The 23,818-nt window shown below is 41.8% G+C and overlaps 1 protein-coding gene across 1 annotated transcript in view; it reads right to left on the minus strand.

Annotated features, from left to right (window-relative positions):
- Window positions 1-23,818, minus strand: part of FBXL17 (F-box and leucine rich repeat protein 17) — a 505,276-nt gene that overhangs the window by 30,057 nt on the left and 451,401 nt on the right. The window contains exon 8 of the mRNA XM_090038355.1: window positions 3,261-3,403. Coding sequence (XP_089894481.1) covers window positions 3,261-3,403 — 143 coding nt within the window. The remainder of the gene's footprint in view (window positions 1-3,260; window positions 3,404-23,818) is intronic.

Below are 23,818 nucleotides of genomic sequence, written 5' to 3' on the forward strand. Positions count from 1 at the left end.
GAATGAGTCCTGGGGCAGGGGACATTCAGTGGTCTGGAAGTTGTGCCAGAGCACCCTGGCATCCATGGTGCCATGGGTGGCAATGTTCTCATCAGCCACTTGGAAATCATTGGCCAGGATGCCTGGTGGGCACAGAGTACAGTAGATGGCACCATGCAGGACAGCCAGCTGTTGACTTGGGGGCAGGAAGCTGTATCCCATGGCAACCAGCTGCCATAACACATCCAGATGACTGTGCATGATGTCTGGCACCTTTCTTTGATAGTCGTGCAGGGTGACAAACTCCTACATCTGTGTGCTTGGGTAGTGGGGCACCATGGTAGGGTTCAATCAGGCTATGACATGGATGCACATGTAGTTCATGAAGGAGTGCGTGCACTCCACGGATCTTCTCAAAGCCTCAGGGCAAGGCACAAAAGAGGGTCTGCGGTGAGATGGCATGGGGTTGGAGGCCTGGTTGCCCATGCCTGGCAGCCAGTCAGGGATGGCCTGGGCACTTGGTCATCTCCAACAACCCAGGGAGCCTATAGGGCATGCTGGGAGGCATGCAGGAGCACCCCCCACCTGTGAGCCTCAGTCAGCACAGGCTGCCTGCACACCCTCCACCAATCCCCAAGAACAAACGTGTATTTTGTTCGCTCCCCATCTAAATTAGGCTGCTTACAGAAAACCACTTATTGATTCCTCCCCTGGCTTTTTGAATGTCTATATGTGACCAGTATTGCTAACTGAAATACTTTTGCCCCTCACTGCCTTCCATAAGGGAAATGCGTCCCAGTGAACTCAAAGCACTGGTGTGGTATGTAATGGGTTTTTAACACTTGTATCCAATTAGGAATTTTATCCAGTTAGGTTCAGGAACTCTGCAATTTGGTTCATAGGAGGTTGTAAAAGACACAATCCCTGCCAGTCCCCTTGGATATTTGAGTTCAGAGATCTCAAGCTTCAAGGACTCATGGGAATCTCCTCTCTGTTTGGAAGCCTCTGGAATCTGTCCTCTTAACTGAGAGTTGTCTGAGAATATGATCACTGCAGCTTCTATTCAGGGGAAGGAGGGCTTCGGTTTCACTGACAGAGGGAAAAAAGTCATAACTCCTTTAAAGCCCCTCTCTCCTTCAGGGTAAAGGAGGTTAAGAGGCATTCTTGCCCAGGAACCGGGTTGAAGTGGTGCCAGGGTGAAGCTTTTGGAGAGTGGGGAGTGGGAATAGTATTTATACCTTGCTCTTTCCTAATCAGTAGATTAGGGATCACAATAGGACCAAGAAGTATGAGTTACAATTAGCAGTATGCAACTCATTGCTTTTTCATGCGACTGGAAGGATTTTTTCTTTTACTGTAGTATTATGCCTTACCCTCATGGAGAGGTGATGAGGATAGGTGTAAACTGGAGCACCTCAGGTGTCCAGTGCAGGTATTCAGTTCCACACAGGGATTCACTTCTGTAAGGAACTGGAATTGGAAATAGACTTAAGTCCATTCGAGTACGCTGGGGTAGTCCATGCGACTGATCTTGAAATGGAAGCAGTTGTGGCCTACCCTATTAGGATGGGGGAGGCTATCATTCAGCAGGGCTAAGTAACTTACTTCTTGTGTCACACAGATGTGGCTACACTGCTTCCAGTACAGGTGAAAACACGGTGGGCTTGAGAGAACCACTAGTGGACTTGGGAAGATTACAGAGTATAAGTGGCCTCAGAAAACGTGGAACAGACACATGAAGGAACAATACTTTTCTAGCAGTAATCCTTTAACCTTTATATGAGGGGAAGGAGATGGGGTCCCAGCAATGGGCTGGGGCCAGGTTACAACTCGCTTTTCTTCCAGCTAGGTTGGGAAAATGGAACAGCAGGTTTATATCAGGCAGTAGAAAGTAGAGTGCTTTGGGGTCACAGGTAAACTAGCTTCTAGGCCGTTCAGAGAACCTCAGCCCATATTCACCAGCCCTGTGTGAGTATGTACTGAGGCTTCACAACACGGAGGGCCAAGTATTTTAGGCAAATACCTGTTTAAAGTGATAAAAGGCTGATTTTTTGAGCATTTTTACAAAGTTGAACAGCACATGCATTCTCTGTGTTCATAGATGTTTTAACTATATTTCCCTATTTGCTCTCTTTAGAAAATGGAGCTAAAAAGAGGAGGAAAAAATAAACATAGAAGAAGAGAATGTTTTTGGATAACTAGGAATCACTGATATTATTCCTGACAGTATTTTATTGAGGCTAATATGGACAAAAAATCTGTTTAAAAAATAAGAATTGAATACAGCTGAAACAGTCTGTTGCATTCTTTCAAAATTAATATTTGTAAATGGATATAAGGAATATATTATTTATATACAGCAATATACATTTTAATTGAGGCCCTGAAGATAATTAAGCCATGAATGCTCTTGCATTTTTGTCAATCTGCCCTCTGATCAATGTGCCTATTTTTCAGGCTGGTACCCCAAACTGAAATGTTGAGTCAGGGCCTCCTGATGTGAAAACTCATTAGCTCTAACACAGACTAATCCCACATCTCTCTTTTTCGTAAAGGCCCCCCAGCCGACATGCTATGAGGTTAACCTGCCTATACCCAAATTTAAGAAGAAAGTTCATATCTTCTATACAACCCCTTCAGATAACTATAAAATTACAAGTTAGAATATTTTTAAGGAGAGAGTCTTTACAGTTTATGTTCAGTGAGAAAAAAGTACTGTTCATTGGCAGTTTTAAAATACCTTCAGGTGAGTGCATTTTTCAACCATGCATAAATTTAATTTCTCCGTGGATTATTATCTCTATAATTATCTTGATAGACATATTATCTGCTCATGTATTTTCACCAAGGTGATTTGTGATCCAAAGTGTGGAGCTACAGAAAACATTGTGTGTTGAAAGGAACAATGTAACATTTTTACTTTACCTGTACTTCTTTTTTTTTAAAGACAAAACAGACTGTCATATTAATGATATGGCACACCAATCATATACTGCCAGGAATGATGAAACCCCAAAGAAGAAAAGGATAGTTTCTGTGCAATTTAAGGTAGCTTCTCAGACTCAATAGCCTTCAAGATGTACTCTGAAAATCCAGGTCAGTAAGAGAGTATCATGCTCTCCTTTTTACTGGATAATGTCTTAAACATGTGAATACAGCATGCTGTAAGACATTTCACAATGCTGCCAGACAAAGACCTTTTACAAGAAAAAGTAGGAGTGCCTCTCTCACACATTCTCTATATACACGAGCAGACACCATTTCACACAGAAGCCACTTACCTTATCACATCTCATCAGCCCTAAATATCTGAGAGACTTGCTGCTTTGTGCAATTTGGGTGGCTCCGTGGTCTGTGATTTCTTTACACCACCCAACATCCACCGTCTCTATTGTCATGCTGTATCGTCCAATGGCTATCAGAGCTACAAAAAATATGAAAATGTACATAAGTCAATAGTAGAATGGAAAAGCACACATACATATCCATACAAAATAAAAAATGAAACCAAAAATTGTAGGGAACTAAACTTAGAATAATCCTTACCAAGTGTTCTGCCCCGCATGTGGCTTTCACTAATAAATCTCATGTTTTACCTTTGAGAAATGTCTTGTATGGTATAAAAGGGATACAGCCTGTTCCATAGCAATAGTTTATATGCATAATTAGACATACTGCTGAATTTAATTTTTACCCAATTGCTTTCCATCAGAAGAAAGTGAATTATGGTGAATTTCCTACAATTAATTAGAAATTTTGCCATGAGTTATAGAATATAGTCAAGTAATTAAAATAAATATAGTAACTTAACTCAGGTTCAGGTTTTGCAGCTTCTCCCTTCTAAAGCATAACTTTATTTACAGAGAGTTGAAAAATATCCCACTATATTAGCCATCCCATGTTTCCAGAGATCAGTTAGCAGAATGGTATAGATTCTCCTGAAGAATGTTTTTTCTGAAGGATCAATCAATTGATGAAACAACTACAGAATAAAAGACAATTCTATCTGACTCTCATGAGAAAACATCTCAGGGATTACATTACATTTATGAACCTATTGCTGTGCTGTCAATTGGACAAAAATATGCTACAAGGAAAATTCAGAGACTAGCAGGATGTTTTCTGTGTCAATAAAACAAGCAATATTAAAAAAATAAACAACCTCACAGATTGCTGATAATCTTTCACGTGAATTAAGAATTCTGTAACAGTATGACTTAAGATCACCTTTGATGTCCATAATCTATCTATCTATCTATCATACGTAAGTCTATATATCTATCTATAGCTATATCTATATCCATATAGATATAGATCTATCTATCTATCTATATATGCTGTAATAATAGTCATGCATTTTACTATTGTGCTGTGCCCAGGGTTAATTTTTTAGTAAAGTTTCGTGGCAGGATTTTGTTAAACTATGTCATAGATTGATGCTATAATATCTGCATGTTTTCAAATATGTAGTTTTAAATTTCTATAATATTGTAATAACTAAAGTGTTTTTGTGAATAGTACTGTGAGACAGTGGTGTTCTACATTCCCTTACTACTACTTCACTTGCAAGTTAAGTTTCTTGATATACTTTATTATGGGTGCATCACTCTCTGCTATACAAATATGTAAAAGATGAGAGCATATTCTGAATTTTTCTTAAAGGCCACCTTTGTGAGGGCATTGTGAGATAGGATTTCAGCTTGCCTCCTCCCAAGACCAGACAGAGGGAGACTTTGGAAACTGAGTCTGAACAGGCTGCAACAGATATATGGTCTCTACTAGACATAATTTGGATCCTTTTCACATATTAATAATTTCACAGACACAAGGAAATTAGGAACAGAACAAAAGGACCAGGAAAGCTTTGATTAAACTGGATCTTGGTAAGAGAAAGAAGCTGCAGAATTTAAGGAGCTGAAAAAATCACTTTGAAAAAGAAATAAGAGGCTCACAGACCACAATGGAAGTCAGAATTGGGCCAGACAAAGAACTTGGGTAAGTGAGGATATTTACAATGCCTTGTTATCCTGTTTGTGAATCCAGAGGCCTATGGGGGAACGGTCACTTTTTCACAGTTCACATAATGCAGGGAAAAACGTATGGCGAGGCTCTGTTCAACATCGAGACCTAGTCCATAGTTCAGTGATTGTGAAGCTGAACAGATAGGGAGGGATGTGTCTAGCAGCTGACTTGTGCATCCCAGCTCTAATAGTACTGCAGAAATTTCCTCTAGAAAATCAAATCCTTCAGTTAAACTCTTCGGAAAGCAGCTGACTAGAGCAGTGTTTCTCAACCTGTGGATCATGACCCAAAAGTGGGTCACAAGTATAAATGAAAGGGTCGCCAGCAAACTTTAAAAATGGATTCTTCTTTAAAGGAGAAACATGTGGGAAACAGCAGCTTTTCTCTTGCAGGCTGTCAAGGGGGCAAGGGGCTGCTTGGGGCTTCCCGTGCCCACACACATCCCACCTCCTCCCCACACACCCACCTTCTGCCCTACATACCGGGGGCTGGAGCCTGGGTGTGGGGGCAGCAGGGTGGGAGTGAGAGGCACCGGGTCAGGACTGGCCATCAATGTTTACAAATCAGGTTGAAAACCACTGGACTAGAGCACAGGCAACAGATAGAAGAAGAGGGAAAGGAGGGACACCACCTGAATTAGGAATGGTCTTGCTGAGACTTGTGCTCCTGGCAGGTAATAGTGAGGACTTCCAGGATAAATTGGCAATAGACTAACCTATGGATGCTCATCTGGACTTGCAGTTCAACATCAGAGAAAGAAGCCCAAATACATTCTAGTTTTCTGTTCACCAAAGGAAAAAACAGAAATGTAATCCCTTGACTGGCATTGCTTATGCTACATGTCTTATGTCAGGTACATGAAGACAGTTTTGTGGAAACGTGGGAAAGTCTCCATCCCACGCTGCATTCCCAACACTGCTCTAGGCAACGCCTCCTACTATTCCAAAAATGCACCGATGACTATTGGCAGTGATGGAAAGATGAGACAATCTACAGCTTTGTTATATTTCTCTGCTGAGCTTCTTTTACATGTCATCCTTATGAAAAGCCAGATAGGATGGAATATAGAATATAACCTTTTCTGCGGCATTTTAAAGCAACCTAGAGAATGTTATCGCAGAAATACAATTCTCTACACAATTCTACAGCTTGGTGTACAGTACAAGAGAAGGGATATATGTAAGATTAAAGGGGGTATTAGCCACTTGGAATATAATCTTAAAGAAAAATAGTCAAAACTATTTTCAGGTACTGTACCCACTCTTGATTCTCCCTGCTGATTTTTGTAAGGTAATAGTCTCCCTTCTGTTATACTTTTACAAAAAAAATTCCCTCTCAGCTGAAGAAACTTTTTCATCTGGTTAGGCAGCCAGAATGGCATAGAAGGCCCTAAAAAGCCTTGGATCTGGCTTGGGAAGAATTCCCCTACGGCAAACAGATACAAGGCTACATTTGGAGATCTCCAAGACTTAGAATGAGGGTGTGTCAGGGGCTCAATTGCAGCATGCAATGCTGAGGCTCATGGGGTAGCTGGTGAAAGTTGATGCAACTTGGACATGCTCCAAAGTCTAAATTGTACCTGAGCCCTCTTCAGCTCCTGCAGCAACCTGGACTCAGGAAGGCACAAAGATGGCTTAAAGCCACCTTACAGGCATAGCAGATAACCTCATCCAAAGTACTGTCAAAAACAAAGTAAAGAAACTGGAAAAGAGTACAGAAACCTATCCTCGCTCTCTCTCTTTCAGTGATAGGAATCCAAGGTGGGGTTTACAATAATAATAAACAGTTTCAGAAAGAAATATGATTTTTATATTCAGTGTTTCAGTTTGTGCTTTGAGTCTTTTTGGAGTTTTTAAATCTGATTACATAGTTTTTAGAGTAAAATCTTAATTACTTTCTATGGAAATGTATTGGTTTAGTTCCTGTTAAATTCCATAGGACTTTTCAACATAATAATTAAAATATTTTTGCTTCTTTTTGCCCAGTGAAAAGGTCTATGCCTCTTAGTAACTTCTGAGACCCTGATGCTGCTTGACTCTTACTGTGTATGTATGGATGATCTGTTCCTCCTGCACTTAATTTTTAGGTATGTAACTTTTTACAAATTAATACACTAGACTTAAACAGAATAATCAACAGCACCCAGACACGGGAAGAACAAGGACATCTTCATAAAGTCAGCTCAACACGCATTATTATTAGACTGCACTGTCATTACTTAACTCTCCAGTCACCCTGGAGTCATTTATTTTTTCTTAATCAGAACATGCATTTTATTCCTGTCTGTCTGCACAGTAACTAGAATATTATTTTGGGCACTACGATTACATCAATATTAATAGGAAAAGTACAAATGGATCTTTCAAAATTCTCCATGATTCAAAGCAGCGTGCTGTTCAGGTTGCTGTTGTTTTAAATAAGAGCCACCCTTCCCCACCTAATATTTTCACACTTTTTAAAAGTGAACAAATTTCGTCAGTGTAAAATTTCAGTTATTTCTACAGAATGCAATGTTTTCAGGCCTGGCAAACTGGCTAATGTGCTAGTCTTTGATGAGTAAGAAAACAATCATCTGGCACGTGGGGCAGCTCAGAGTGCACAATTCCTGTGGCCAGCAGGAGAACAAGCAAAAACGAGCATGTTTTTCAGTCCCCACTTTGGGTTTCAGTCCCCACCACGGTTGTTTCCATTTTTTGCCAACAACTATCTTTTGGAATATGCATTAACCATGCTAGGAGCAAGCAAGAGGAAGTGTGCCATTGTTTTAGCAGTTCGACACTGCCCTAAGAAGACCTGAGTTTCAATCTCTGCTCTCAGAACCATCTCATCTCAAAGTTGTTTAAAATTCTTGCCTAATTTTTAAAAGCTCTTCTGAGCTAATATTGAATAGTGGACATAGCATGGACTGAGAATAAGATGACTTAAGTTCTTAGCCTGACTGCCTCTGACTTGCTGCATGACTTTTGGGCAAATCTGTTCATCTCTTTGAGCCGTGATAAACATGGTCCATACTGTTTATTTAATTGTAAAGTCTCAAGGCATGAACTATTTTGTCCTAGAGGTATAGTGCACACCATAACGGTGTGCTGATCTGAGCTGGATCTGTAGGTATAGCCATGACAAATGCAAGGAACATTCACATTCTCTAATGAATCTAAGAGACGACAAGTTACTATACTCACTGAAGAAAATTATTATTTTTATGACCACTTAATTTTAAGCTAAATAAAAAATCTAAAAATTTAAATGTCAGGAATTAAAAGCCTTTTTCTCCTTAAGTTGTCAGTTAGTCACCAGTTTTAACAAGCACAATGTTTATACTGCTTAATACCTTGTTCCTGTCAGTCTGCTTTCAAAAACCAAACTCTTGGTAAGCAGGGCAGTATTTTAACAGACTAGATAATTTAACAGACTCGCCTTTTCAAAAATAAGGCTGACCTGGATACTCCTAACACAACTATGAATGCAGAATCTGGTTCATTTCACTATCAAAGAGACCAAGGCTCCAAAAAGGAGTGACAATGAAGGTATAGCAATGACAGGAAGAGAGAGAAAACAAAAGCAGCTGGAAAACAGAAGAATAAACAAAAAGAAATAATGCTCTCTTTTGTGACTCACGTCTCTTAAAATCCTTTTATATTTTGACCAGTTTTTATTCTTTTTTATTCCATAAGGCCCCTGTATTTTGGCACAGAAAGGGTTCAAATTAAGGTTCTTTGCATTAGTACCATGTTAAATGGAGTGGAAACAAACTGAATGGAGGTTATTCCTATGTAAAAAGAGGAGAAGGCATAAAGCCTCTAGCTGTACTTGGAAAATTACCTTCTAGGACCTGAGCTATGTTGAGATAATTAATCTTAGTTATTTAGTTTAAATGCATGTTACATTAAGGGCTTGAACCAGTTTAGCTATATATGATTTGAAATTAATTTAGTTAAACTGGTACAACTTTTCTAGTTTAAAAAAGGACTGCAAAACATTAACTCTGTTAATCTGTGTTCTCCACTTAGATTAATTATATGCTAATTATTACACCAAATGATTGCAATTTAAATATCATCAGAGCCAACTATTTTTTAACCTGATGCAGGGAGGTAGTGAGACCTTTCTGCTGTCAGTGAAGCCAGTGAGAACAAAGCTCTTCAGCTTGCTAGAGTGGTTCAGCATATGACAGTTACTAATGATACAGGATATCCTGAGATGGTTGGTGAACTGCTTCCAACTCTGTCCCATATAGGGGTTGTAGCCAGAAGCATCTATTCAAATAAGTGTGAACTTTGCAGTCCATCTTCCAACCTGCCCCCTCAACTGCTCACATCACATCACACAGCAGAGGCCACCGGAAACCTATGCATTAAGTCAGGGGTGGGCAAAATGCAGCCCAAGGACTGGATTCGGCCTGTCAGGCCATTATATCCGGCCCGTGGGGCTCCTAAAAAATTTAGAAAATTAATATTAATCTTCCCTGGGCTGCCTGTCATGGGGCCCCCGATGGCTTTCCAAAACTCAGTCAGCTGCCCTCTGCCCAAAATACTTGCCCGCCCCTGCATTAAGGCCTCTATTGTGGAGACCTCTCCTATGCATCCACTATGCATATAACACTAACATCTCACTGACTAACTCATTAACCTCTCACTCCTATGGGTTTTTCTTTTCTGTATATTAATTTCCTAGTTTCCCTATTTTAACATAAAAAGATAGGAATCAGTTGTAGTTCCATAATTAACATCGAGTTGAATTTTGCAGTACAGCATGGATTCACCAAGGGCATGTCATGGCTGACCAACTTGATTGCATTTTATGATGAAATGACTGGCTTTGTAGATATGGGGAGACCAGTGGGTGTGATATACCTTGACTTTAGCAAGGCTTTTGATACAGTCTCCCACAACATTCTCACAAGCAAGCTAAGGAAGTACAGACTGGATGAATGGACTAGACGGTGGATAGAAAACTCGCTGGATCATTGGGCTCAGAGGGTAGTAGTCAATGGCCCAATGTCTAGTTGGCAGCCGGTATCAAGTGGTGTGCCCCAGGGGTCAGTCCTGGGGCTGGTTTTGTTTAATATCTTCATCAACAACCTGGTAGCTGGCACAGAATGCATCTTCAGCAAGTCTGCAGATGACACCAAGCTGGGAAGAGTAATAGATACACTACAGGGTAGGGCTAGGATTCAGAGAGACCTCAACAAATTGAAAGATTGGACCAAAAGAAATCTTATGAGGTTCAGTAATGAGAAGTGCAAAGTCTTGCACTTAGGACGGAACACCCCATGCACTACTACCGGCTGACTGGCTAAGCAGCAGCTCTTTAGAAAAGGACTTGGTGGTTACAGTGGACAATACACTGAAAATTGTGTGCCTTTGTTGTGAAGAAGGCTAGCAGCATACTGGACTACACATTGGTAGGTGTGTTGCCAGTAGATCAAGGGAAGTGATTATGCCCCTCTATTCAGCACGTGTGAGGCCACATTGGAGTACTGTGTCCAGTTTTGGGCCCCCCACTATGGAAAGATTATAGACAAATTGAAGAGAGTCCAGCAGAGAGCAACGAAAATGGTTAGGGTGCTGAGGCACATGACTTATGAGGAGAGGCTAAGGTAACCGGGTGTTTTTAGTTTGGAGAAGGGAAGACTGAGGGGGGACTCAATAGCAGCCTTCAAGTACCTGAAAGGTAGTTTTGAAGAGGATGGAGCTGGATTGTTTTCAGTGGTGGCAGATGACAGAACAAGGAACAACGCTCTCAAAATGCAGCAAGGAAAGTTTAGGTTAGATATTAGGAAAAACTCTCTCACTAGGAGGGTAGTAAAACACTGGAATAGATTACCCAGAGAGGTTGTGTAGTCTCCATCCTTGGAGGTTTTTAAGATCAGGCTAGACAAAGCATTAGCTGGGGTGATTTAGTCGGGGATGGTCTGCTTTGAGCAGGGGGTCAGACTAGATGACCTCGTAATGTTCCTTCCAACCCTGATTTTCTATGATTCAACTTCTTTGTTATAGATGAAAAACAGAGCATACATTAAAATTACAGCACTTACTCTTTCAGTATACAATGAATTTATATATGTCTCTTGATTAATGTAAGAGTTAGCTTTAACTGAGTGCCGAAAGGATGCTGCTAGCTTCAAATAAAAAATAAATTTATTATAAAAATAATTCAATGTGGTGTCAAACACACTAAGATACCTTAATCTAGGGCATGTGATTACTGTATGGTGTCACCACAGGGCAGAATTAAAGTATTAGCATGTCTTAATACTGCATTTCCATATTTTAATATGTTTGTAACGATTTTAAACTAATTTTTTTACTCTAAATTCCTAACTTTAGAGAAATAGTGCTCAGGATAATTCCTATATAACTGATAAATGTTCCCAGGTTTATTTTAATTTTAATGCAGTTACCTCATATAAAATGAAAGAACTCTCTATCCTCTGTATCATTTATTAAAGTATCAAAATTGTCTGAAAGTGTACTGAATTAAGCTGAATTAGATATCATTAAAGAAACAAGTTTGCAAAAATGTAGCTGGCAGTCTATAGTACAGTATTCCTACCTAAACAAGACCTAGCTTAATTTAAGTGAATATAAACCTCTATGGGATCCAATTGTGCTACTACTCACTTCCTTCCATCATGTAATACATTGCATATGCAACAGGCACTGAATTTAGCTATCCACTGGTCAGGACTGGAGAGAGACAGCTCAAAAAACTGATCATGATTGACATCACATAGAAAACCACAGCACTATAAATATGTATGTGTTCATTTAAAAGCAACCTGATATTGGTTTATTATTAAATTCAATCTATTGTTAATAGTAAAAGCCTTTAAAGAGACAAAAATTAGACTTTAAAATTTTTAAGCTCACTGTTTAATACGTCAAATAGAAATCAATCCACCCACCCACCCAAGAGTACCAGGTACATTTTTTCTTCTTATAGTGTCTGACATTACATTATATTTACAGTATGTATAAGAAATGCTAAGAGACTATTAAAGGAGCTATGATGATTTTCTACAAGCAACTGAAAGGCTTAAAGAAAAAGAAGGGCAAAAAAAGTGTTTTGGATGGTTTGAGAGAAAATCACTAGAAATAATAGGATGAAAAAGAACAAGGGAAAATATAGACTGAATATTAAGAAAATTTTCTGACAGCTAATGCTACTTGACTGCTCTCCCAAAGGACCTGGTAGAAATCTCAGTGCTTGAGTTATTTAAAACATAAATGGACAAAAGTTCTGGAGAGACAATAGAGACCAATGTTGCACAACAAGGACTGGACAAGAAAAGCCCAGTTAGAAAGGGTGTTACAGATAAAGGCAGCCCAGCCAGGGAGCACTACAGGGCAGGCAGCTGCCAGTTGCCAGGGCAGCAGGGCAAAATGAGGCAGTCAGCAGACACCTGCAAGCAGTCAGCTGAGCAGAAATAGGTATGGCCCTGGGATCATATAAACTGGGGCTGGCAGGGAGTCACTCCCTGGCTACCGCAGAGAAGGAGCTCCTGCCCAGGGAAGCCACTCAGGGATGCTGGGCTGACTGTGTTCCTACAGGAACAGGAAGGCATGCTATACTCGAGTTAAAGGTTTGCCCTCTTAAAGGATCAGAGGACTGCTTCCAGTGTTATTTATGTCAGAGACCAGGGGCTTGTGTTTATATTACTGTTTTCACTGGTGGTTCAGCATGAGGCTGGAAGGGGAGGTAAAGAGGCTGCATTATTGTCCAAGAGGAACTCGACTGCCTTGAGCCCTGCCAGAGATATGCTCAGGGCTTGAGCCCTTACTTAGCCCAGAGCCAGAGAGGGACCAGGGGCCCGGCATACAGGAGCCAGGAGCTCGGTGACTGGAAGGGACAAACAAACCTAGTGCCTCAAAGCCAGGGCCGATTCAGGAGGCCCAGGCTAGAAGGACTAGTGAGGTTAAAGGGGCAGAGGCTGAGGAAGCCAAGCCCTAACAGAGGGAACAACATACTTGCAATACCTGCAAGGCATGGGGCGTGGTAAAGGGGAGAATTTGGAGCTATGCAATTAGCCCTGAAGGCTTTGTGTGCCCTGTTAGGCACTACAGAGGCCCAGCCAGGGGCCTGAAACCAGTGAGGATTAGTAGGGTGCCAGGGACTCTAGTGGGGGATTGGTGGAACCAGAGCTACACAGAGGTCTATGGGCAGCCTTCCTATTTATTTATATTTCCATCAAGGTGTGGCTAGAAAGACATGAGGCCATCCTAGGGGCAAAGCACAGCATGGCTGCAGAACCACGAGGGGACATCACGGCCACCCCTGGGACCCTGATGTGTTACAAAGGTATCTTCCATCTTTAATTTCTATTATTTTTTGAAAAAAAAAAAAGAAAAATGAAAACTATGGGGAGAAATTACAGGGATTTTAATACAATAAGCCAAACTGCATGTGATTATCTATGGAAAAGCATTCATAAAGCAATCTTTATTTCTTTAAGCCTAACAATGAATACTGCTTATTCATATCTTGGTGGTGAAATAACATAGCAGAGTAAAGAGTCGACTTACTGTCAGATTAAACAAATTATAAGTTTACCATATAGAAATAGATTTACCAGTTGAAAGGGAAAACAGTATATTTACTGTACTTACTCAAATATAAGACAAGCCCCACCCCCCAAATCAGAATGGGGAAAAAAGCTTCCCGTTTTACATTCACATACAAGGAAACTATTAAATATATTGTCTATCATTACACTACTGCCAAAAGCATCACATGTTCTGTAAAGGAAACCATCTATGAAGTTGATAACTATAAAATACATGGCCTGTATTGGGCAAACATACCGGGAACCTACTACATATTTGAGAGGTGATGGCAATGGTGAGAAGCTACGGTAAGAAGCAGCAGTAACCAATTATTAATCCTTATTTTTATTTACATTAATGCCTATGGGGAAATGGGTTTCGCTTAACACGGTTGCGCTTAACGCTTTGTTTTCCTGGAACCAATTAAGAGCATTAAGCAAGGGTTGCCTGTATTTATTTTTTAAGGAAAATTTTTCATGTTCCAAACCAAATCAGCAAGTCATTCAAGAACCATATGTGACCCTGCTACCAGCAAGCATCCTCAACCCCCGCCAGGGGCTTCAGATGCTTCCAAATCCTTTGGGAGGCATCTTACATGGATGCCTCTGAGTTGTGCTTGTCCTAAACCATATGGCCACAGGAGCAACCAAGAGAGGAGTCTTCCATTTCCATAAAGCCCACACAATAGCCAAGATCTTTCCACTGGAAGTGAAAGTGGGAGGCTAGCTATACATTACCTCAGTTAGGGTACTATCTCCTGCCAAGAAAATGGTTTTCTCCTGCAACTAGGAAAACCACCTTAGTGGTTACAGTATTTTCCCTGCCAGGTAACCTACCACAAGGTAACCTACCCATTAAGCATAGACCCTCTCCGTGTTGACTCTTTTTCAAGACATGGTGAACAACTCCATTACATACATTTAAACTGCCTTTTCACTCCCACAGCTGATCTGTGGCTTTCTTTCCCATTTCCAATGATTCCTGTTTCTTCACCAGTCTCAAATATTTGACAAACATCATCAGAAAGGGCCCCAGACAGTTCACCCAGAATCTCTCTCTCGCTTCCTCTCTCAGCCTGTTGCATATGATTGGTGTGGCCCCACTCTCGTTGAGGTGGAGCTAGACCAGGTTGCTCTGTGTGTCTTCTGCATATACATTTTTGGAGGATCCCAGGACTGATGACAAGAATACCTGGTTCCACTGATAAGTGAATGTGTTATTAGCACATGGATCCTTTGTGGAGTGGGGCGGAGAGTACCTGAAGTACACATACGTACTGAGCGGGGCTCAGCTGTGGGGTTGCCATGACTTGAAATGCTGTTGATGCCGGTGCAGCCTAGCCCAATGAACTATATGGTAAATCACAAGCCTTTTGGCTTTAAACTAATATGCAGAGTTTGTACTATGTATAAGTAGGTGCCAAAGTTTCAAAAAAATCAATTTTGATTGAGCTAAGTCTAGGCACCCACAGTAATTTGCCTATATGTAAATTATTGCAGGCACATTTATTTCAAAGTCAGTGTTTTCAAATTTTCTACTCACTCAGGGAGAACAAGATTTAACAGTAAAGGTGGGGGTAAGGGGCTGCAGGGGTAAGAAGTAGGGAGGCAGAAAACAAGGGGCCCACCTGATATCCCCAGATTTATTTTCCTTCCTGTAGCAGTGGTTAGGGGACAAATACAAGGCAAACTTCCAATACTTAGATTCTATACCTGGAAATTATAACAAATCTACAATTTTTCCATATATAAAATCTAATTATTGGGGGGCATCCTTTTATATTAGATTAAATATGGTATGTTGCAAAAATCTATTGGCTGTATAGGTAGACTTGCTTACATATGAAAAAAGACCTTTCCTTATGATTAACTGTTAATGGAGCTTGGTACCCCTGAATAATGCATTTTTCAGCCCATCAAAAAGATATTATTATTATTATTATTGTATATCTACATATTATATAGCATATAAAAAGTGCATAAAAAGTTATGTTAGGGCAACTTCAACAGAATGGAAACCAAAACTTGATGACAAAAGCAAAATCCTCCACATAAAGGGCTCTGGCTGGAGAATCTGCCCCCACTGAGTCTGTCAGAATCAAACAAGATTTTCTATTATTGCCTACATGCATGTAGTTAGATGCTGTTTGCTGAACAAATCACATGTGGCCTTGTAGTCTAGTTGATCTATTCTGTGCAAAGACCAACTGAATACACCAGTAATTTGCCAACATATTTCAGAAAAAAATTAACTGCCTTAGAGATCTTCTTGACAGCACACAGGGGCTGTAGATACCTCCTTGTCAGTTTTCTGCTGCTTTGGCCACCGCACATAGAAAAAGGCATAGGTAGTAGCTATTTTTTTGGTATGAGAGAACAAAGTATGTGTAAAAAGAACTGTATAATAGGGCTTCTTACAACAGACATTTCAGTTTTTTCTGTCATATGGTTTTCAGGTTGAGAAATATGTCTGTGAGTAGATAGAAGCTTGCTCTGCATCCTATATGTTATACAAGGGTCTGCAGCAATCTAGGGGGACATGCAGATGTTACACTTGGATCAATCTAAGTAGGGCTAGGTTGATCTAAGCACTGAACTACACATACATTCAGGGAGTTTAGTTAAAAAATGGCCAGTTGAATAACTTAGTTTACCTAAGGAGGAGCACTATGTAGATTGTGCTAACCCATGCATGATTTAACTAAACATGTGTACATGTGCGCAGTGCAGCCCTGGGGCTAGGAAAGTCCAGCTGCTTACCACAGCTCCCTCCCCTCAGCCCCCAGAATGGGCTATTTTCAGCTTTCTGACAGCTCTACCCCTGGACAGATCACCTCCCCCACAGACCTGCCCGTTCCCACCAATCCCGCCAACTCCCTCACAGACCTGCTAGCTCCTTCCCTGCTCCCTTCTCCACCTCAACTTACATCCCATTCCTGGCATGACTCCCAGTACCAGTCAACATGTGTACCAGTGGGGACCCAAACTATGAGCATACAGCATAAAGTAAGCTGCGTGATTGTAGGTTGGGTCCCAGAAACAGGCCCTATGTGACTCACCTGTAGGCTTCAGAACTGTGACTTATATCTACAAATAAATCCTGAAACCCGGAAAAATTGTATACCAATTGATACAAAATGAAAAGGCCTACCTGCTGTGCAACTTAGGTCAATTTCTGCGGTACTTTATTCTGCACAAGCTTCCAAAAGAATAGGAAATTTCTTTTCAAGAAGTCTCTGTCCTAATATTCAAAGCCCTCCATGAGAACGATCCTAGCAACCTAAGATACCCCTTCTTCTAAGATTATGACTTCTCATGCCAAATAGCACAATCAACCAATAGGGAAAACTACTGCAAACAGGAGAGAGAATTTTCACAGAATTTGAACCCTGGCTGTGGATTTCACTAAAATCCCAAAGCCAACAACGAAATTAAGCATATGTGAACTGAAAAAGAAAGAGAAAGAGGAAGAGACAGACAATTAGGTAGATATCCAACCTTGTCTAAATCAACCTTTCATTCACCTTGATGTGTTTACATAATGCTTTTGGGTGGGAAAATCTGTACACTAAGGATTGTCCAAGGGCCTCAGCTTTCCTCTGGCTGTTTGAAGTTCTGTGATAATGTGATTGTTATGTCATTGTGTATGAGTGGCTGTGGACAATATTTCTTGACAATGAAGTATGGCACTGCAGCAACTTGCACAAGGAACATAGGGGCATTGCTATGATAGGAAACCAATCTAATATGATGCTCTGAGTAAATTAAAAGTAAAAGTGTATCCCTAGAGCAATATTTGAATGCATATATGCAAACATCTGAATGCATATTTTGACCTTTATTTGAAATTAGGTGACAAACCACTCAACCTGTACAAGTACAGTAATTTTGATTAAAAATCTATTTGGCAAGAAAACTTTACTCATACATTTTAAAACAAAGGGAAACGTATCTAGCTTGTATTCAGTCTTTTTCTAGCTATATGATCTAAAATAACCTTTAGTAAACTATAAGAGTCTGGAGGAGGTAAACATGGAGAATAGAATAGAATGGAGAATAGAAAATAACTAATTTAATGAAGAAGTACTAAAAGGGAAACAAAGTAGCTATCAGTCAATTATCTTGTTGCCCCTTATGAGAAAAAGATTTGAGCATAAAATAACTTTGCTAATATATGAACGTTTGGGAGAAAGCCTGATAATTAACATAGAATACAGTTGTATAAATGGATTTATTACTTTTTTGACAGAATTTCTGAGGCCTATGTTCTAGTTGTCCTCAGATGATTGGTGGGACAGAGTCTAGAACTAGAAGGGCACCCACTGATTTAAAAAAAAAAACAAAAGAAAGTACTTTTTAACTCTGAACATAGTTAACTTGTGGAACTTACTGTGCAGGAGATTGTAGAGGTTCAAGAAGGGACTTAAATAAATCCATTAATAACTACTGAACACAAAAATCAGCAATGTATCCTCTGACATCCTTATACCAGCGACAGTGAATCACTCTAGATATACCGTGTTCATATAATCTCCTTATAAAACTGCCACTGTTGCATCTGGGCTAGATGAACCATTGTTCTGACCCAGCATGGCATTTCTTATGTTCTTTGGCACCTCATGAGGATGTTTGATTGATGACAGGCTCTTAGCCTCCCAGATTATCATTAACAGGACATAGTCGGCATGTCTACGCAGACCCCCAGAGCTGACCAAGCAGAGTGCAGGGCCCAGGGCACATCAGCTCATGCGGGGCCCCGCCCCCACTCCGATCCCATGCGCCCTGGACCTGAAGAAGCTGCTGCTGCTATTGGCAGGAGTGGTGTTGGCGGCGGGGGTGCAGGTAGCGAGCGGCTGGATGTGAACCCAGCAGCAGCGGTGCAGAGTTGCCGCAGCCGCTTCACCCAGCTCTGCAGGGCCCACCACAGCACTGGGCCTGGGGTGGTCACCCTGATTTGCACCCCCGCTGACTGAGCAGTAGCCAAATAATACTGTGCAGTAGTGCATCACAGCACCAACAGTGCTAAGTAGTGTCACCAGTGTTACTGCACAGTAACTCTGGATACTGCACATTTCTTTAGTACTTGCTTATACAAGTACTAAAGGAATGCACAGTAACCACTGCACAGTAGCATCTCGTGTAGACTCACTCAGTAAATGCTACTTTACCCTGCCAGTTTTACTAGCTTGCACAAAGAGGAATGGTCATCACTCTACCTTTATCCCACTTAGCCATTGCCAAATGGGATTTCTGGATCTTTACACTCTCTGCATTCCTCATCTTAATGAAGACAATAAGGAAGAAACATTAACCCTACTGGCTTTGAGGCACATGACATTCACTAAAAGCAGATTGAAAGACATTTCCTCCATTTGTAAGAGTGATGAACAGGGAATAGTTTAAGTAGGGATTAATTAGGGGATAGTTTAAGTTCTGGGCACCACACTTCAACAAGGGCATTTGAGAGAGCAGGTTGACATTGTATACCTTGACTTCCAAAAGGCCTTTGAACTAGTATCCAAAGATGTCTTTGCGAGAAAATTGGAGGATTGTGGGCTTAACTCTGAGACAGTCAGGTTGGTGAGAAACTGGCTGCAGGATAGGACCCAGGGAGTCATAGTGAATGGATCTGTGTCATCCTGGTGAAAAGTAGGCAGCAGTGTCCCGCAGCAGTCAGTGCTTGGTCCAGTACTTTTCAACATTTTTGTTAACGATTTGGATGTGGGAGCGAAGAGCTCACTGGCCAAGTTTGTGAATGACACCAAGTTATGGGGAAGCGTGCTCATGCTTGAAGATAGCCTACAGATACACATGGACCTAGACAGGTTAGCAAATTGGGCGGATCGGAATCTGATGAAGTTCAACGTCAAGTAATGTAAAACGCTCCACCTTGGGACGAGCAACCTCCAACACACCTACGGGCTTGGCAGCACAAAACTGACTAGGACCATGAATGAAAGGGACCTGGGGGTAATAATAGATTACAGTATGAATATAAGCTGGCAGTGTGATGCTGTAGCCAGTAGGGCAAATAATACTCTGGCATGTATCAATTGATGTATCTCCAGCAAAGCCAAGGAGGTGATGCTTCTGCTCTACTCAGCACTGTTGAAACCCTAGCTGGAGTACTATGTCTAGTTCTGGGCACCACACTTTAACAAGGACATGGATAAGCTTGAGAGAGTCCAAAGAAGAGCCACCTGTATGATCAAATTGTTACATGGCAAGCCATACGAGGAAAGGCTGAACGATCTGGGACTCTTCAGCCTAAGCAAAGGAAGGCTGAGAGAGGACCTGGTAGCAGCTTACTGGTACACTAGGGAAGTACATCTAGGATTTGGTGAGCAACTGTTCACCCAGGCACCTGAGGGGAAAACTAGGAGTAACGGCCACAAACTCCTGGAAGACCGATTCAGGCTCAACATTAGGAAAAACTTCCTCATAGTCAGGGTGTCCAGACTGTGGAATAAGCTCCTTCCACAGGCGGTGTAATCACCAACCCTGGAAATCTTCAAGAGGAGACTGGACAGTCACCTTGCTGGGGTCACCTGACCCCCAGTTATCTTTGGTGCTTGGTTCAGGGGGCTGGACCCGATGATCTTCCAAGGTCCCTTCTGGCCTTACAATCTATGAATCAATGAAAGTTGTGCTCATAAATTCTGGTAATATTATGAAAGTGTTGTACCATGAAGCTGGAGGGTGAAGAGTTGAAACAGAAGAAGCAAGACATTGAGATGTTGTCTTTTAAAAATACTGAGGTGACGTGGCTCAGGGATAGTGATGGGCAACGTTGGGAAGTCTCTGGAACTACTGCACAGGAAGGTGAGCTGCATGGTTTTGTCATTAGGGTGAAACCTGTTTAACTATGAGACCAGCCAAACTCATTATTAAAAGATGAATTCAGGATGCTACCGGGTGAAGATGTTTGCCTATCTCCCACTCTATTCTTGTGGACAATTAGTTTTACTCTTATAATTTAAGGACTTTAATACTATATTCCAGTTAACTAATACATGCTGACGTACTCAGAAAAGGCTGCTTACTATAACTGCAAATAATGGCTGGTGGCGTTAACCCTCAAAATGGCCATGAAGAGCCACAAAAGGAACAGGTACTGAAGCCACAGGATCTAAATTTGGATTAGTGGAGTTTTGCAGTTTATCTTTGTACAAGGATGAATGACTAAGGCCTACCATTTAAAACAATACACACACACACACACACACACACACACAGACTTATGAATGATGGGAAGATGGAGCACAATCTTTATACCCATGACATGAAATTATTTTTGTGTTGCCCATAAAGGGTTCATTTATAGCTTCCCATGAAATAACTGCTACTGAAAAGAGGACATTAGTCTAGAGCTGGGGTGGGCAATTATTCAAGGTGGGGGGCCACATAAGGAGTTTTGATGAGTTGTGGTAGGCCGAGTCAGCACCCCACCCCGCTGACACCACAACAATTCACCAAAACTCCTTATGTGGGATGGGGCCATGGGTGGGTAGGGAATGGTGTTGAGGAGTTGGAGGGGTGGGCAAGGATGGGATCATGGAGCAGAGTCACGAGGTAGTGACAGCATGGGGCTGGGTCCTAAGGCAGAGCCACAGTTCACTCCCTGCATGCCCTTGTTGGTAGGTGTGTGGGTGTGGGTAGGTGTGTGGGTGGGGGGGGGTGGCCTGGGCATTAGGTCCTGAGAGTCTGCCAGAGGTGAGGGGAGGGTGGAACAGGCAGGGGGCATGTGCAGCAGAGCTTGCCTGGGTGGTACAGTTTGCAGCTGCCCCTATGGCACTCTGCAGGGGACTGAGCCCTGCCCAAGGCAGCCTTTGCTGCACTCCTGCCCATGCCCACCATCCTGGTCCTGATCAGCACACACAACTTATCAGTGGGGCTGTTCGTGGTGCTGCTGCAGCTGCCTGGGTGCTACTTGGCTTCTCTCACCTCCAGCAGTGGCTCCTCCTGCTCCCAATGTGCTTCTCAGGACAGCAATGAAGCTTCAACTAGGCAGCTTCTGCCCCAGAGTGTGGGACTCAGGCTCTGACTCCCAGCTACCTTCCACCCACTTGGCCACCTGCACCAGGTTGGAGGAGTGGGTGGAAGGCAGCTGGGAGCTCAATCCAGAGCTCCCTGTGCTGGGGCAGAAGCTGCGCAGCTGAAGCTTCCTCCTTGACTGGAGTGATGCAGCATGGACATGAGCAGGAGGAGGAACTGCTGCTGGAGGAGAGGGGAGCTGAGCAGCACCTGGGCAGCTGCAGACATACCAAGAGCATCCCTGCTGGAAGCTGTGCATGCTGGCCTGGACAAGGACCTGCAGATGCAAGCTGCCCCGGGTGGGGCTTTGCCCCATGTGGAGGGCTGCAGGGGGAGCTGTGGGCTGGATCCACTAACTTAGCAGCTGGATCTGGGCCACTGGCTGTATTTTGCCCACTCCTGGTCCAGAGAAACCTCTAGCTTGATCAATACAATGATCCTAAATTCCTGTCTTCTGAGTAGATAAAAGAAATACAGTGGATTATATATATCTGGTTTTCCAAGTATAAGATAGCACAGAACATGAGTAAAAATGCTGACTAAGTACAAATTGAATGCAAAACTCTTAAGCAAATATAAAATAATCATTTTTGAGGTGATGTCAATATAGGAGTGAAATATGAAGTGAAATTCTACAGAAGCCTCTAGTAAGATTCATAATAATTAACAATTTGCTACGCTACAGGAAAGAACACATTTGACTGACTACACCTGCAAAACAAGAGATACCATTTTATTTTAGCACTAAAGATCAATGTGTGTAGGAGGGGCTGGATGTTCTTGTGAAGTCTTCTGGACAAATGCTTATTATATGGTTACTTGCAATCCAGGCAACTGGACATTATAGCTCAGATTGCAGTTCCATATGTCTAGCACATAAAATACAATGGGTGGTAAAGATGGAAGAATTATCACAGGAACATTTGGTATGATATACAATACTAAATGAAGCCATTAGTGAACCTGATTTATTATATCTAAAAATTATTGATCTGTAAACTGCTAGGCTGTCTCTTACAGGTACAACAATTACTACCCTTCAATTCTCTAGAATAGTAGCTGCTTTTAATTAAGAGATTGCATTTTTTGTTAGTGGGTTAGACATGCTATGCTTGATCTTGCTGCAGAATGATCTGAAAAGTGAGATATGGGCAACAGAGTAAGATTCATTACTAAATCTTGTTGTGACAGATGGCTGTTGGGTTATAATGTGCATTATAATACATGTGGATTGTGGACAGAGGTACTGCTTATCCCTGAGAGGGGAGGAAGGACTTTGCTGGACTGCAGCTGCTCAACAAATGCCTTTGTTGTAAAGAAACTATCTGATTTGCTATGTGGCATTTTGGGGTGCACTCCTTTCCCCTTTGAAGAGGTAAAGTTCCTTTCTCAGGAGAGGAAGTGGAAGGTAACTCCCTGAGGGAGGTCCATGGACGGGTCAGAAAACAAAACTCTGGGGTTTTGGAGACAAAAGGAGCCAGGGATTCATCTTAATTTAGAGGCCACTCAGAGAAGCAAGACAGGACCAGGGGTTCAGAGCAAGGTTTAATTCAAATCCCACTGAATATCATGGAAAAAACATTGACTTACAGGGATTTGATAGATGTCTAAAACTACAGATCTGAGAGAGTTAGGTGAGATAATGTATTGCCAACTAAGGCTATGTACGGACTATAGTGATAGAAGTTATAATTCACAGATGCTCCCTAACAGATGTAGCCTAATAGGAGCCTGAAAAAGTTGGCAGTCAGGAGACAGTTACTCAGGGAGCAGCTACTTAGGATTCAGTTAATTATAGCCAGACAAAAGGTCTGCACAGGTTGCTTACTGCTCCATAATTAAAGTTTGTTTTTACTGTTCTTATTCATTGTAGGCCTGTGTTGGACCTGATGATTACTACATAGGCATTCAGTGTCTACTGGGAGAATCGCTGTTCCCATGATAGAAACCAAAAATGTGCATACCTTCATATTTTCCCTCCCAGAACAAAAATGGCCACTCCAGGAGAAAAATAAGCCACAACAATGAGATAGAAACCACTCCTGGGAGACTGAATATCTGGACATTTACCCTGGCTTAATTTCTCTGGGTAGCCAGGAGTGGAGCCAGGGAAAAGGTTCCTGTGCCCTCCAGAGATTAGGGTCCTCTGTTTTGGAGATGGCATGGGGAGCAACTACTCCCAAGCCTCTTGCAGATAGGAAGGGAAGAAGCAACCACCAACTGCTTCCTGCCTGTTTC

Source organism: Crocodylus siamensis, chromosome 3, assembly GCF_052110815.1.
Source record: "Crocodylus siamensis isolate JL-2025a chromosome 3, ASM5211081v1, whole genome shotgun sequence".
Classification (NCBI taxonomy): domain Eukaryota; kingdom Metazoa; phylum Chordata; order Crocodylia; family Crocodylidae; genus Crocodylus; species Crocodylus siamensis.